Source organism: Alosa alosa, chromosome 12 (assembly GCF_017589495.1).
Source record: "Alosa alosa isolate M-15738 ecotype Scorff River chromosome 12, AALO_Geno_1.1, whole genome shotgun sequence".
Taxonomy (NCBI): Eukaryota; Metazoa; Chordata; class Actinopteri; order Clupeiformes; family Clupeidae; genus Alosa; species Alosa alosa.
In genome coordinates, this window is record NC_063200.1 from 31,458,534 (window position 1) to 31,475,142 (window position 16,609).

The 16,609-nt window shown below is 43.7% G+C and overlaps 1 protein-coding gene across 1 annotated transcript in view; it reads right to left on the bottom strand.

Moving 5' to 3' along the window:
• arrdc1b (arrestin domain containing 1b) overlaps nt 1-16,609 on the bottom strand; it is a 51,229-nt gene that overhangs the window by 5,616 nt on the left and 29,004 nt on the right. The window contains exons 2-6 of the mRNA XM_048258911.1: nt 12,343-12,453; nt 3,746-3,796; nt 1,794-1,948; nt 808-990; nt 57-233 (exon numbers count right to left, since the gene is read on the bottom strand). Coding sequence (XP_048114868.1) covers nt 57-233; nt 808-990; nt 1,794-1,948; nt 3,746-3,796; nt 12,343-12,453 — 677 coding nt within the window. The remainder of the gene's footprint in view (nt 1-56; nt 234-807; nt 991-1,793; nt 1,949-3,745; nt 3,797-12,342; nt 12,454-16,609) is intronic.

Genomic DNA, 16,609 nt, shown 5'->3' on the forward strand with positions numbered 1-16,609 from the left:
ATAACCAGGGGGCTCTAATAAGCTTTACTTAATGGTGTGTGGCAGCGGTTCCCGACCTGGATGAAGTAATCGATATCGATGAGACTGCAGCCGGTGAGCGCCGACTGAGGGAGGGGAGGGACGATGATCTGCTCCCGCCACTCGGCGTGCTTGCCGGCCTTCACCCCCGCGCCCTCCACCTCGGCGATGGTGCGCAGGTCAATCAGCGGCCTCTTCACCTTGTAGGTCACTTTCTGCTTGTGAAACATAGGACACACCACAGAGAAAGGATTAACATGGACACACAAACACATACACACATACACAACATGGACACACAAACACATACACACATACAAAACATGGACACACAAACACATACACAACATGGACACACAAACACATTCACACACACAAACCAAAAACACACAATCTCCTCCTATCTTGCTCAGATACACAGAAATTCAAAAGTGCCTAAAAATAACACACTCTGGCATTCCTGTCACTTGGCAGCCCCTGGCAATAACGTGTCCCTGTTGTGACATCTCTCAGGAGAGCCCTGACATCTACATTTTCTGCCCCTCAGGGACACTACTCGTCTCAAAGAGAAACTCAAACCACCAAATATAGTCCTGGCTTTGCGCTGCTTTGTGTAGAGTTTATGTGTGATTCTGATTAATGCAGTTCCCGGTAATAATTTGTTTACTCAATTCATATTTTTGCAGGGCATACTTTCAGATGGTTGGCAGCCATTAACTACGATGAGTAGCCAACTGTATTGTTAGGCGGTCAAAATGGCGCTCCCTCCTGTGTCTGACTGTACTGTACCTGCACAAGGCTGGCCAGCACGTAGCCCGTGTCCTTGCCGGACTTGTTGTGGATCTCGGTGGCTAGCTGGATGACCTGGCCCGGGGTGTATCCCCTCAGGTCGCTCCGCGTCTTCAGCATCAGTGTGCCCGTCTTCACCAGCAGGTAGTTGAACTTCTTTGTCACCACTGCACAGCTGGGTTGCTGCAGAGATTCAGGAGACACAATTAGGATGCAAGTGCTGGTGCAAGTGCTGGCAAGTGCAAGTGCTGGTCTATGAGGCTGCAGTGGGTGTGTGTGTGTGTGTGTGTGTGTGTGTGTGTGTGTGTGTGTATGTATGGGTGGGTTTGTGTCTGACAGAGAGAGGGAGGTAGATAGAGAGATAAACAGATGCAGATTGCACACTCACTTGAGAGTGAGTGAGTGTGTGTGTGTCGGGGGGGGTGCAGATTGGAGACTTTTTCCAATGTGATTGGGTCACTTTGTCTGCCAAAAAAGCTAACGGACTCTAAGCAGAGGCTGGCAAAAAGCGGAACACTTGATTACATTTTGGCTTGGCTGCGAGGCTATCTGCTGTGCTGGACCCGCTTTAATAACATTAGAAAAAAGCGTCCACGGGTGGCTGTGAGGGGAGAGCTAAGCTACTCCACTCTTCACCAGGAGTTCACCGCCATCTCGTCCTAGCAGCCAGACACCACTGAGCTGTTGAGACATAATAAGGGGAGTCAGCGCTGGAGTTCAAAAAGGAACAACTTCAAAACCACAGCCATCTTTATGGCTTTCTAGAAGCTTCAGGGGGATTACATGTACACCTACACTCATTCCTATCTCATCTCAAACAGCTTTCAGTTCAAGCCATGAGTACATTCTATCTGCTTGTTCTTGATCCCTTTATTAGTGTTGCAGTTTCCCATAGTTCTTGTACGGTATGAGTATGGCGGCCATTGCCCTTGTGTGTGCCTGGATCTGGTGTTCTGGTTATTCAGCGGGTATTCTGGGGCTCTCACCTCAATTTCTGGCACTTCGTTGAGGTTGAGGAGGTTGAGTAGGTAAAAGGGTCTCTGGGCCTTGTAGTCCTTCGAGAAGCGTGGCGTGTCAATCCCTGCCCGTACTCTGTAGGAGATCTTCCCGAAGGGGCCCTCGTAGGAGGTGGGGACGGACGCTATAATCCACATAGAGACACATTAAATCAGCCCAGGGCAAGCACAAGGACAGGTCAAGCAAGGGTGAGTCATGATGAAGTGTATGGAAGCATGTCCTGAATAAGATATCAAACATCAGTCTGAGATTTATGGTATGGAAACACGGAATTGCACCTCAAGGTTTATTACATGTTCCACAGTATAAAACAGGCTTGGTCATACATTAGATGTTAATCATCATCCAATATATCATTGAAGGATTGTATACAGTGATGTGTGTGTGTGCCTTCTTTGTAATGACAAATTGCAGTGTGTGTTTGTGAGTATATGTGTGTGTGTGTGAAGTCGGCTTCAGCTTGTTTAAGCTGTATTTATGGAGGAGGAGAGGGACGTCCATGAGGTGGATCAGCTGCCCCCCACAAGTTAGGAGTTCAACAGGGAAGCTGGGTACTGCACACCAAGCAAGAATGGACAAATGCCCCCCCCATGTTCTAGAGGCATACTGTGTAGCACAACACCATTACAACTACAGGAAATGAGAGCAAATGTTCAGATATTTATAGTGCCTATCATTTGTACATCACATATTTTGTTATAAATAGATATTTAAAGTGCCTATCATTTGTACATCAAATATTTTGTTATAATTAGCTGGGGACCTTCAGTGCTCTACTGAACGTTCAACTCAACTGTGTTTTATGTGCATAATAGGAAAACTGAAGCCTGCGTGTGATGAAACCACTGCATGGCTTTACTGATTCTGGATGTGTTTTTATTAACCAGCAGGGGGTGCTACAGTCAGGGTGATTAACGTGGCACTGATAAGCAGGAGATAAAGCGAGAACGAGAAAGAGAGATTCTCTTTCTCTTTCTCTGTGTGTGTGCGTATGTGAGAAAGCGATAGAGAGAGAGGGAAAATGAGAGAGAGAGAGAGTATGTGAGTGTCTGTGTGTGTGCAAGCGCATTTAACAGGCAGTTCCAAAGGATAAGGCTAAAAATAAGACCCCTTCCCCGCCTCTGGCAACTGTCAGATCAGTGTTTGCCCTCACACCTGCATGCTCTAAACTCTACACTCAACACAGAGACCCTCATCAACTCGTCACACACACACACACACACACACACACACACACACACACACACACACACACACAAAACGTTGTGCACATTCCTTCCTTTATTAACTGATTTATTGGCGAATAAAGCCACATTATTACATGACAATGGCAGGGCTGTCATGTGAGAACAGAGAGGGCTGTCTTTACATCTCAAACCACAGGGCAAGGGCTGCAACAAAATGACAGATGTTTTTTTTCCTACTCCGAAGAATGATCTCAGCTGAACTTCCCTGATAAAGAATTCCATATTGGAATTCTGTGGCACATTCCTGGCCTGACTTAAAGCAGTGTTAATGAAGCAGCGAAGCAGCATTGGAAATGGTGTTTAAGCACCAGGCAACAGAGAACACTGTGCCAGTGGGGTGCCAGGCAACATCATGACAATAGTCAACACACAGCTAATACACACTCACATACACACACTCACCTACGACACACACACACACACACACACACACACACACACACACACACACACACACACAAATCCATACACTCAAGCCAGACATATAGCCACACACTAGACCCCACCCAGAGCAGTGTTTTGGTTAGTGGTCTGAGTCTATGGATCAGTGAGTGGTCCTGCTGCTCTAATGATTTGGAGCTCTGTGAGAAGGGAAATGATTATGTGGGAATGCTGCCGAGCAGGTTTTGTGTGTGCCACTGTGAAGTGTGTGTGCACGTTGCAAGCGGCCTTACCTGGAATCGGGAACTGGAAGGGGAAGCTGTGCTCGCCTGCCGGTAAAGTCCCTGAAAAAAAGACACAATCAACAAACACATGAGAAATCACATGGACAGATGATAGGAGAGAAGTGTGACTGGCCCAGTAATTGTGGTCACTCGGGGTGGACACAGAGCTGAGGGAGGGGAGAGGGAAACTGGGTTAGAGCAGAGAAGGATCATGGTCATCTCTCATGAACCACTGCATTATTAGGTGTCTACAGTGCCTTTCCCTCTTTCTCTCTCTTTCTCTCTCTCTCTATCTCTGTGTGTGTGTGTGTGTGTGTGTGTGTGTGTGTGTGTTCATGTCCATGTGCTGTACGTGGCCATGTGCTGTATATGGCTATTTCTTTCAAATACTGGCTGGAAATACTTGAGTACAGCGATACATTAACTTTCACCCATTTAGCTCCAAGTCTAATCATCAGATCGGAAATTGTTTCCCACCTTGAGGCTGTAGCTCACTGCCAGCACCAAAAGATTGCATTTAGCCAGGAAATCATCAGAGGGTTTTGGTTTCAACTAGCACTGGTGATAACACCAGGGTGTTTCTGTGTCAGGAGGAAAATCCAAACAGTGTGTATTTCGCAGTTAAGTTTATCAATGATTGGCTAACTGGGCCAGACTCCCCCTAAGAATAGGAATGACTTTGTAAACATAAGCTATATGGTGCTGCAACTCTTTGAGATGTGACAACGAGAGTACTGTAAACTTAGCAACTCATTTTTTGACATTCATGTTTTGGTCCCCATTCATTTACTCATAAATATCATTACAATTCATTAAGCTGCATCAAATAAAGCATACACTGCTTGTCTACTGCAATGCAGAAATTTGGTTGAACAGACCCAAATCTGAAATTGCAGTGGCATTTTGTCATGATTCCCAGTGCAATATAAAGTGCAAGTGTCCTTTAATTCAAATGCCCCCCTCTTCAAACAGTTTTTAACCAGCCAGAAGCCTTATCAAACCTTAAGGGGATTATCCTGCTTCAAAATGGACACCATGGACAGAGTAGCTGCATTAGCATTCCATTATAATAGACTATCAAAAAATGTTTCCTCAGTCTAAGAGCAAGAGAGGGAGGGAGAGCGGGAGAGAGACAGAGAGAGAGAGAGATAGAGGGGGAGAGAGAGAGAGGGAAGGAGGAAATGACTAACAGGGTGTCTTTTTCATACTCCTTCCGTTCTAAGGCAGTAAGTGTTACAACATTTCTCAGAATGGATGAAAAGCAATGACTGATTTAGTTACTGGACAACAAAGTGTTGTGACATTACGTGCTGAATATGTGAAAATGAACATAAAAAACAGCAGAGTCTGAATGAGAGCGACAGGCTGGGCTTCCATGGATGACAAAGCCCGCATGGCAACACCACTGACATCCTGGGCAAACAAACAGAGGCAACTGCAGCAAGATCACGCTCCCATTTTGGTGGAGTCATTTCCTGTTTGGTTCAAAGTGTACACACACGCACACACACACACTCTCTCCCTGACACACACACATACTGTACACACAGACGCTCAGATGTAAACACATAGCATTTCCATTTTCTGTTCAGAGTGGGGAAGCTTTTGTGACACCCGCGACTCCACTCAGCAGGTGTCACGATGAGTCACATCGACAGAAGCTTTTTTCCTTCCTTCTCTCAACGTTTCGGCCTCTCTCTTTCTCTTTTATCATCTCACTTAATTTCTCCCTCTTCTCCTCTCTGTATCTCCCTCTCTCTTTCTCTCTCTGCTTTCTTCCCTGGAGATGTGTTTCCAGTCTCCACATACCCCCCACTGAGTAAAGGCACTATGGGTTTCCAGTCGGCCTGAAGAGCCCAGTCCTCTCCTGTGACTGCGGCCTCTCAGGTGGAGGCCTTTGGTGTGTCAGTGCCATGATGGAACTCTACCCATCACCAGTACACTACTTATTAAGCTCTTTCAACTTGCTTCTCCGTTTACAATTCCCATGGGGCCAGCAAAAATTCACCTTTCCTCCAGTCACACACACACACACACACACACACACACACACACACACACACATACTAAAACACCAACTAATCTATATATACGATGGGCAAACTCCTAGAGAAACCCCAGGCAATTGATCCCTGATTAAACATTTATAGAATCTGGGAAGCTTGAGATTCTGGGCCAAGGATTCAGGATTTTTGAATTGTAAATAAGCTGCAGGTCTCTGTGGCAGGTTTCCATGATGGATACCTCACTACTGTCAGCCGAGGAAACGCTGATGGGTAATGGGGACTGTTCTGGTTGCCCAAATCTCCTCCAAAGGGGAAGCAAATGTCCTCTCTCTGTAAATGGAGAGGCACACAGCGGCTCGATTCTGGCACCAGTACTGCTGATGTCAGGGTCAGACAGAACACTGTTTTTTGTGTTCTTGTAATCCTGCTTTATTCACACAAGGGGTAGGGATGTCTATTCTATACATTATATAAAGATATGATCTTTCAAGTTTGTAATCATGCAGATATGCCACGGTAAGAAATATCTGGAGAACATATAGTAAATATGTCTACAGATAGGTAATCTGAGGTAATGATATGTCTACAGTTTGAATAGTGTCACATTTAACCACTTTACCTCCATGATACAGTACTTATTACTTACTTTTATTTCGCTCTTATTCAAAGACTACTTCTGATACTGCCCACCCAGACAGTTATTACCAGTGAAAAAGGAACAGGCTCTGATAAACATATTATTTGCTGTGACAGCAACCAGTTTAAAACTGACTATTGTTAATTAATACGTTTTGTAAGATGCAGCTCTATACACCCACTAACTTACAATAACCTCTTATAAAGGTTTATGTCTAAGACATCTTCTGTTGTCTAGATATCATCTTCGTCACATTCATTAGCTGTGTAGGAAGAGTTGTGAATGTATATCACTAATTTAAAAGAAAATCAAAGAACAATAGGTGGAAGAAGAAATCTGGAGGCCAACTGTAGTGCTATTGTTACAACTGTGCTGTTCAAGTTTCAGCCTCAGACGAGAGGGTGCTATCAAAGACAAACAACCAGATAGTGCCCACAAAGCCACGCTTCTGCATTCAGTCACTAACAGACAGCAGAGGAAGTGTGTCGCTTATCTCTAACCAGGCACAACAGCTCAGCAGTGCCGACACTGTTGCGTCAGGTTCCATGCACGTCCGGAAAAGAGAGAGAGAGAGGGAGAGAGAGACATACCAGCGTATGTTGGGCAAGAGGAGCCAGTGTTGTGAGTCTAAAAACAACATCTGCATGGTTGCAGCGCTGCTGGCCCTCTGTGGGGTGAATGAACATGACAGATGACAGATGAATGAGCGAGATGAGGGGGGAAGTGGGTTGGATGGGTAGATTGGATGGGATGGGGGGGCTAAAGCACTGAGCTGTTCTGTTCCGTTTCGCATACCACATAACCACTCAGTCACAACTAGCACTGAATGAATGTGCTATGTGTGAATGTGTGTGTGTGTGTGTGTGTGTGTGTGTGTGTGTGTGTGTGTGTGTGTATGTATATGTGCTTGAGGGTGTGAGTGTGGATGTTTGGGTGTGTATTTGTGTGCGTTAGGCCTATGTCTCCGAGAATGGAGATGGAGAGAAAAATGAGTGTACAACAGTTTTTTGTATCTGTCAGTGTCACATTCGTTCTGTATAGAAACGGACACACACACACACACGCTCGCACAGACAGACAGACACACACACACACACAGACAGACACACACACACACACACACACACACACACACACACACACACACACACACACACACACACACACACAGAGGGACCAGAAGCCTCAGAAATTATGGTTAAACATAGGTAGAATCTGCACAGTGGGAAGTAAGGCATTGTTACATACAAATTACAAGATGAAAGCACCAGCGAACAATCCTTTGTCATTACCAACAGTCAGCCATTGTTATGCCTCTCACAACTGAAATGCTTTCCCTGTTCTGATCTGGTCCAGAGTGTGAATGTTCTGAGTGTGGCAGAGAAAGCCCTTGATAATCAGTTAATAAGGAATAAATTCCTTATAAAGGGATAAGGGTCATTAACAGACAGGGGAGTAGCCCACACTCTGAATACAAGGTTCATTTCCCAAACTCAAATTGACAAAACTTGAACTTGACATCCAGCCGACATTTAGCTTTTTCTCTGGGAGCCTCATACTGTATTTGCAAAGCGACTCTGCTTCTCTAAGGAAACAGGAAGGGATCTGAGTCAGAGTATCGCCCCTGTACCCACTGGGCCGTCAGCTAACAAACCAAACAGAGAAAACAGTGTTGCTACAAGTGATAAAACACTTTTTTGCATACACAGACTACACCATCATCTGGTCGGTCAGAGATAAAGAGGCTAAAAATCCTCGTGTACGAGGCAATGGAACAGGAGTTCACACAGATAAAGATGTGAAAGATCAAACATAATCAGTCACAGCCCACTCACATTCTCATTCACACATGTATGCACACAATCACAAAGGGTCGGTTTGCAACAATCAGAACTAGCACCATTGATAGGCACAGGAAACCATAAGCAATCATCCTCACATGCCAAGACGAGCACCTGGGAGCTAATCAATGTAGCACCACTGATAACACACAGAAGAGTGAGGGGAAATGATATGTAATCACTCAGTATCTCCCCTAACAACGAAACAAACACAACCATAGCAGAGGTAAATGCACTGCTATTCCAGAATGCTATTCCTTAAACAATTACTATATTATTATACATACTCAGAGTGTGCATATGTGCCAATCTTTAGTGATCAAGGATCATGTGAGTTACCAAAAGAAATGGTAGCCCGCTACATAAGAAAGGACACTGTCTGCTTCTCTAATCTTGCAAGGCTGTCACAGTAGTTTCTGGTAGCTGTGAATAATAACCAAACACCTGCAGTCAGCCACACAACTCGCCTACCACCTACCTACAACACACAGACACACACACACTAACAAACAAACAAACAAACAAACAAACAAATGCACACACACTCCGTTTAACCTGTCATTGCTCCCCTGTAGCATCCAGCTAGAGCAGTATTTTCTCTGTTAAATGCAGAGCCAGACAACGTAACAAAACAGACACAAAGTGGGTGGGGGTGAGAGAGAAGCAGAAAAAGAAAAAGAGAACAGAGATGGCAAGAGAGAGGAGAAGAGAGAGAGATGGATGTAGCGATGGAGAGAGAGAGAGAGAAGGAAAGACAGAGAGAGTGAGTGAGAGAGTGGAATTCTAACCCGTAATGGGCAGACAGCCGTCTGTACTGGCAGACTCTGCTTGGCTCGGCTCTCTGTCAGAAACTCAGCGAAGCCTCTGTGTGTGTGTGTGGGTGGGTGTGTGTGCTGTGGGATGGGGGTCATTAGCACACACATGTGCCCCAGGGCTGCTGACTCACGGCCGGTACACAGGCTCCTCACAGCACACAGGTCCCCAGGGTCACTGGCCAGACAAGCCCCAGCGTGCACACTAACAACACACCTCGGACAAGCTGCACTCCACCCCGGGCACGGCCAACAGGTGGCTACAGCCAGAGAGAGGGCATTCCACCCAGGTGAGCGCAAGGGGGGCATTTTAGGTTGTACAAGCATTAGAATTATGCCATGTTGGCCATTACTGATATAAATCAAATCTACTAGGACTAATACATTCACATCTAAAGTAGTCTTTAAAACCACAAAATCATTCAATAGTAAAAAGATTAAAAAACATCTCTGGGGAAAACAGATCTGTGCCACGCATCTCAACATAATCAAAGAGCATGCATTGTGAACTGATAATGTCACCATTTCCCCAGGCATACAAAGTGACTACTGTGCTACTACACTAACACCCTCCAGAGCTGCCCTTCATCTGACCTTTATCCTGTTCACACCCTACTCTCTGCAGACTAGGGACATCCACACATGCCCAGCCATGGTGTGATTCACAGGTCTCCTCGGTCACACATTAGGCCCTGCGACAGCTCCCCCGCATCAGCATGAACTGCATGCCTCAGTGCACACAAGAGTCCAGCAAGTGCCTGTCACGGCTTACTGGTCAGCACCCTGTTCCACAGCAATCAACGCTCTGGTCTGCCGGAGCCACGCCTACGCCACCAGGACTGGAAATGTAGTCGCTAGTCGCTTTCTCTCAAAAGGTCATTTGTCACATTTGATGTTTGCGGAAATGTAGAGATGCCCACAGTGATCTTCTGTGGAAGCAGGAAAGAAAGCAAAAAACTTGTGTAAATTTGTTTATCAAATAAAATCTCTACTATGCCTTTGTTTATCAATCTGATCAAGTTTTGTACTCATACATACAGTTGTATTAAATACTGCAATAGAAGGATGCAGTGTAGCTATAGAGATGTTGCATTAGCAATAGTCAAATGTAAATCCTTTTCTTGAAGACATATTTTCTTGTTACCGCATTGTGAAACAGATTTTACATTGCAGAGCTTTCATTGCCGCAGTTCGCAGGTGGGACTAAGGTTTATTTTGCCACAACAGTTTCTGACGTCGTGCCCAAGAACTGAACTGTTGCAAGGCAAAACCACATCCCTTCCTTGAAACTGCTGACAGACAAAAGAATAAAAACAATCGGTAGTAACCTATCACGAGCAAGACAATTTGAAACTGCTGAACGACCATTTTGCGGGTAGAGAACAAAATGTGCAGAGAACATCCACAGGCACTAGATCCCCGATACTCACAGATATACACTGTTACATTGTTCCCAATGTGAGCTGGCAGACAGAGTGCATGAAGGTGACTTCAGTAACGTACTGTATTGTCTGACCAAGTGGGAGACGAGGGAAAACTCCTTCCTGCAGTTCAGAGTATGAGAGCATGAGGCAGGCAGGCGGCAGCATTTAAAGTAGGAGAAGAACAAGGCATCCCTCTTAACATCCTGCTGTCCCTGTTTCACACATTCCTGGAGAACTACTCCTAATGGTTCCCACGACTCCAAAGGTGTCCACAAATGGTGCACGAAGCAGACAGGCCTCTGTAAGGCCTGGATGTGTTTCAGCTTGAATCTGGAAACAGCGAGGGTACAACTGTCTGTATGTGAACTGGAAATTCATTTAATTTTCATATTTACAATGGACATCCATTCTTTCCCTTCAGCTAACTTCAATGAGCATTTGGACCATAAGCTGCCCAGTCACAGGGGTTGCAGGTTAGGGCAGCTGTGGGGTTAATCAGTGAAGTGCATGCACATCTACAAAATCTGAAAAATCAAAAGATACCCACACACTGTTCTATAAGCTCCCAGAGTGGTTTATTAACAACATTTGGACCAGAGGTCTTCGTCAGGTATCAAATACCTTGAAACCACTGTGGGAGCTTCTAGAACAGTGTGCGGGTATCTTTTGATTTTTCAGCTGTGGGGTTAATCAGTGGGGCGACAGAAGAGAATGTGACTCTTGGGTCATGATGGAGGTTTCATTTCACTTGGATAGAAACTAATCTAATATAGTGACGAGGTGACCTTCAGTGAAACAGAGATCAGTTGATTGGAGAAATTGCATCAAACCTGGATGACTCTTTTGAAAAACACAATAACTGCCCTTGAATGGAATCCTAAAGTCAACACCATTGCAAGTAATACAGTCTCTGTTTGAGACCTGTGATTACCCGGGCAGGAATCAACAACAGTCTCCTGAACATCACAGGGATGTTTGGTGATGTTGATCTCACATACAGTAGAAACAAGTTGATCTGGATGTGGTTGCCTTATTTGCCTTCTATATAACCAAGAGCGGGGGATTGCTGAGATTTATTCGAGGTTGAATACTGTTTCACTCTGTTCACTCAGAACCTTAATTAGCACAGAGAGAACACTAGAATTTCAATTTTGTCTGTTCTTGGTAAAGAACGGAACGTTCAATACGGTGACTGGAGACGTGAGCTGAACAGAATGGTAGCGGTAATTTGCAGCTCATTAAAACGAGTTGAAATTAAACGGCTCAATTGATTGGAGCCCTGAAAAGTACTCAGTCATGTCCCAGACCCATAAGGTTAAGATTAGTTCTCCTCCACTTGAGCAACATTTCAACTCTGCACACACTCTCATTTGAGTACCCTCAAACGGCACTTGACCACCGCTACCTAAACTATGAATACTATGCTACACCACACTATTAAAAGACAAAGGGGAAAAACACACTGCATGTAACAAACAGAGAGGTCATGGTGGCACTGTACTCATCTCATCAGTATGCTCAAAGGCAGCTTGCCAAAAATCCACCACTTGCGTTTACTATTCATACAAGCGGCCTGGGCCCACATGTGCGCTTGCTGGGAGAGATGAGGGCCGGAGCCCGGAGGATTACTAGTGATCTTTCTGAGCCTTGTGAAATTGCTGAGATGGCCCTGCCCGACTGGAGAGAACCTGTTTGAAATCCAAAATAGCTTGAAATGTATGTATGACACACACACACACACACATACACACACACACACACACACACACACACACACACACACACACACACACACACACTTCACTCCAACACTCCAATAGAAATGGAATGGAAGAATACAAAAGAGCAGAAAGGAATAGGAACTGGACAGCGGCCAGCGGACTCACCTTTGTCGGCCACAGAGAGTGTGCTGCTGAAGTACTGTTCCTCCAGCATCCATGACGTGTCGTTCATCTTGGTCGAGACGCCGCATGACCCCAGGCAGTTCACCTTGATGGCTACAAATTGGAGATTAGCAAACCAAAAAAAAAAGTCAGTCCTACTATTCACACAGCCTACAGGTATATGTGGGAATAATCTGTATTCAAAGGATTACCGAATTGAAAAAGCGTATGATTGGATTTCAGCCCCGAGCCAGAAAACTCACACTCATAATAAACAGGTAGCAGACCTTCAGCGTGAAGGATGTGAGTGTGTGCTGTTTTGCATCTTTTCTTGGCCTAGCTCTAATTGAAATACATAAAATAATTTGGCTCATGATTTTTATTTTAAAAAGTGACTTATTTTACCCAGAATTCCTTGCACCATAGTCCTATTTACAGTAAGATAGTCAACAACTAAACTGTCTATAGGAGGTCTGACTATCTACTATATCTAAGCCATAGTCAAAGTCTATTTTTGTGAAACCGGTCCTAGGTTTCTAATTATTTTGGTATAAAATAAGTCAGTCTTTATTTTTGTGTAAAAGGTCTAACTTGCGTTAGACTAGTATATGTGCAAAATCAAGACTGGTCTAATAACACTATAGACCAGTCTATCTTTAGTCTATAGTGTTATACCAGTCTTAATTTTGACCATATACTAGTCTAATGCAAGTTAGATTGCTTCACAAAAATAAAGACTGACCTATTTTAGACCAAAATAATTAAGACACCTTACCCCCAGGCTACCTTCAGTCTTAGATACTATGTTATCTTGATTCCACAACTGATTTCAGTTGGAAATGTGTAGCCTATTCTTGCTTATCTAAAACAAAAAACATTAAAAGAAGACCTATATATTGTAGAGGATGAAAATACCACACCTGAAGTGTCTTTTGAAAAGAGTCACTTTATCCAGAATTCATTGCACTATTAGTCCTACTTCAGATAGTAAAGAGCTAAACTGCTTTCTGGAACAGTTTAATTTAGATGTCTATATGAGTTATATATAAGTTGTCATATCAGATATCCAGACTCGGGGCCAGAAATGTAGTCCAAATATCTTGTCTACAACGTAACAAAAATACGCCATTTTAAGTGCTGAGGTCAAAAACTTCAAAAAGGTCAAAAAAAAGAAGGCACAAAAGTCCGGCAGAGTTCCGTGCAAAATTCCTTTAATGACTACATAGCGCAAAGCCTGAGTGGATCGCACGATCACACTCCCGAACAATTGTTAAACACCAACATTTATACCCCTCCTTAGATGCTGACACAACATTTGGCAACTTCGAACCCACAGGTGACGTTATGAAAGGATCGTTGTTCGGTCTTATCTTAGTCAGCAGTATTGCTGCCATGGGTACGAATTTTTTACCGTAGCACAAGTTCAGAGGTTTACACAAAGTTCAGGGGTTTATACAATGATCACAGGTCACACATCGTTCATGGGTTACATATCGTTCACTCGTTTTCTCTCATACTGTTTTTGAGTAGAGCCCGCCTCCGATGACGTCTTTATCTCTGCAGCTGCAAGGCCAAGCATGCTTTTTCAAACAGGCTTCACCCATCCACAGTGAGACACAAAGCGACAAAGAGAGACATAGGGATACAGAGCGGGAAATCTGGCAGAATAGCTTTAGTATGTTAATAGTATCAGTTAAACTTGTTATTTAAAATGTTATAAAAGTATGTTAGTTAGGAAAAGGATATTTGGTATCAATCGAACCGTAATTAAGAATTTCAGGTGCCTACAGCGCAGATTTGTACCAGAAAAAAGATATACAGCTTTGAATGGACCATGGTATAATGATTATTGGGCCAAAATCGTATTATATCACATATAGTATAGTATATATAATACATTTAGTATTGTAGTAGTATCCACTCTCAATGAAACCCTCATTAAGGGGCCCTAAATCTGAAAATTAAAGATCATGGGTTCAAAGAGGTTAAAGGTCATGAGGCTATAGCTGGCTGAATAGAATCAACTATCTGAATTGACATTAAAAATCATTTATTAAAGTTTATTTTTCTGTATACAGTTGTTTCAACCTCCACATCTTATTTTAGTATTGTATAGTATCCTGTTTTAAAATAATGCAAACATCTGTGTGAAAACCTGTTTTAAAATAACTGTTTCAGTTCATAAATGTAAAAAGTAAAGTATTAATACATAACATTCAGTACATCAATAACAACATTGTAGTTCATTTAGACAAGCTGAATAGCAGAAGTTTTAGATTAAATCCAAACCATTTCTGTCAAACATCTGATAAACATTGTCATCTTGAGCTATTTCCTTCAACTTAAATTATAACGCTAGACAATCTATGTAAATGTCTATGTTAATAGAATAGTTTTGGAAATAAAAACTACCCTTGTATCGCACTGCAATAGTTATACTTTGTTCCCTGAAGTTGGTAGTAGGCATATAAGCAACGACAGCAGCGAACTGATATTACCTAGGATTCTACTAGGTATTATGGTGGGTTTTCAGGATGTGAAGGGATGTGATCATGGGTTTCATAAGGGTTTATACTATTGCATGGGTTTTCATGTTTTAGAAGAATGTAGTCATGAGTGTCATAAGTCTTAATGACACTGCATTTGCTGTGAGCAGTGTGAGGTCATTGTATCTTGTGTAGGCCAGACCAACTGTCAGAGGAGTGGGGTGAGTGGAAAAGTACTGGGGGTACCAGGATGAGAGGATCTCCTCCTTGCATGGTTAAGGGAGAGGGGGTATTATCAAGCTGGTGAGGACTGGACAGGACAGGGATGAGGAGGCCACTGTGCCTTATGAGTTAGGGCCTGTCTAGCTAGGAAGAGAATAAGATGAGAAGGCCTTATTTCACCATACTGGAAGTAAACAAAAAAACGTAGGGTTCCACTATTTTACTAGCCTGACGAGCCAGACCCACATTAAAATGTAGCGTCTGGGCACTCACCGTTCGCAGTACTCAGTCCGAGGGGAGGGATAATCGGTTGTCTTTCAAATTCCCTCTGCACGCAATAGGACAGCGCTGAGTTCCATGCGTTTTCCCACCAGCGGAGCTAGTTGGCTAGTTCAAACTTTTGCCAACTTAAAACAAGTTTAACTCGTGCCACACTGTTGGCCAACAGCAACATCCATCTTCTTTGTTTTCAAGTAGCAGGGAATTCAAGCCAAACTGTTGCAACTCTGCCATCAATCATTATGTTAAGCCCGCCTAACGACTCTATACACGATTTGATTGGCCTGATAAAAGTTTAATTTTTCGAGCTCACAAGCCAATGGAGAGTTGCTAGACTAGCCCTGGAAGCAAATGTAATTTGCTGCCGCTAGGGTGCGTCTTGATTTCTAGGCTACTATTTTACATATGTTACCTACAGTATGCATTAAATAGGTTTGCATATAGTTTTATGCATGATGGGAAGATGGTTTCCACCAATGTAAGCGACCCTGCTTGGTACTGATTGGTGAAGGGTGTTGATGCAGATGGCGTGAGAGGGCTGAGGAGTATAAAATATAGTGTACAGCCCTCTGTAGGGGAGACATTGTCAGGGGCCCCAGCTGATGACATCTCCTCCCTATTGCTTTGATGGTTGCTCTGGACTTTGGTTGGGCTGTACTATCATTGCAATACAGTGAATAAAGGTCAACAGTCTTTGGAAAATCTTCTATCTACATTGTCTCCTTCGGACGCGTTGTTCCAGAGTGCTAAATAGTCAAGTGGTAATTGTTAATTGGTCAATTGGATTTGGAAGTGGCCATTTTCTAGCCTGGAAAATCCAGACCCTGGATTAAGGGTCTGGCCACGAACAATGTAATGGCCCAACTCGAGGGGCGGCACCAAGCATGCATTTGAAAATCTCACTGCACGCAATTGGATAACACTAAACCAATGTTTACTCTGAATGATTCCGGACTTCGACACAATTGGATAACACTATGACCAATGTTGCAGCGCTGTCGTCATCAGTTTAGCTCGCCTCTGGCCCGCATATATCAGATACGCCAATTTCATTGGTTCCCCGGTATGCAAGGGGTAAAAGTAACGTGCATCATTGCTCATTCCATTGTGCTCTCGCGAGAACTCTGGATTTCCAGGGTAGACATTTTCCACGACAGTATCCTGATTGGAGTGCGCTTCTCTGTTTACTTTTTGGTGGAGTACTACGAACCGCTGCTAAAACTAGTCCCTCAAAATGTTATGCAATCATTGAAATGCAAGGATAGAATAATGTTAGAAATAAA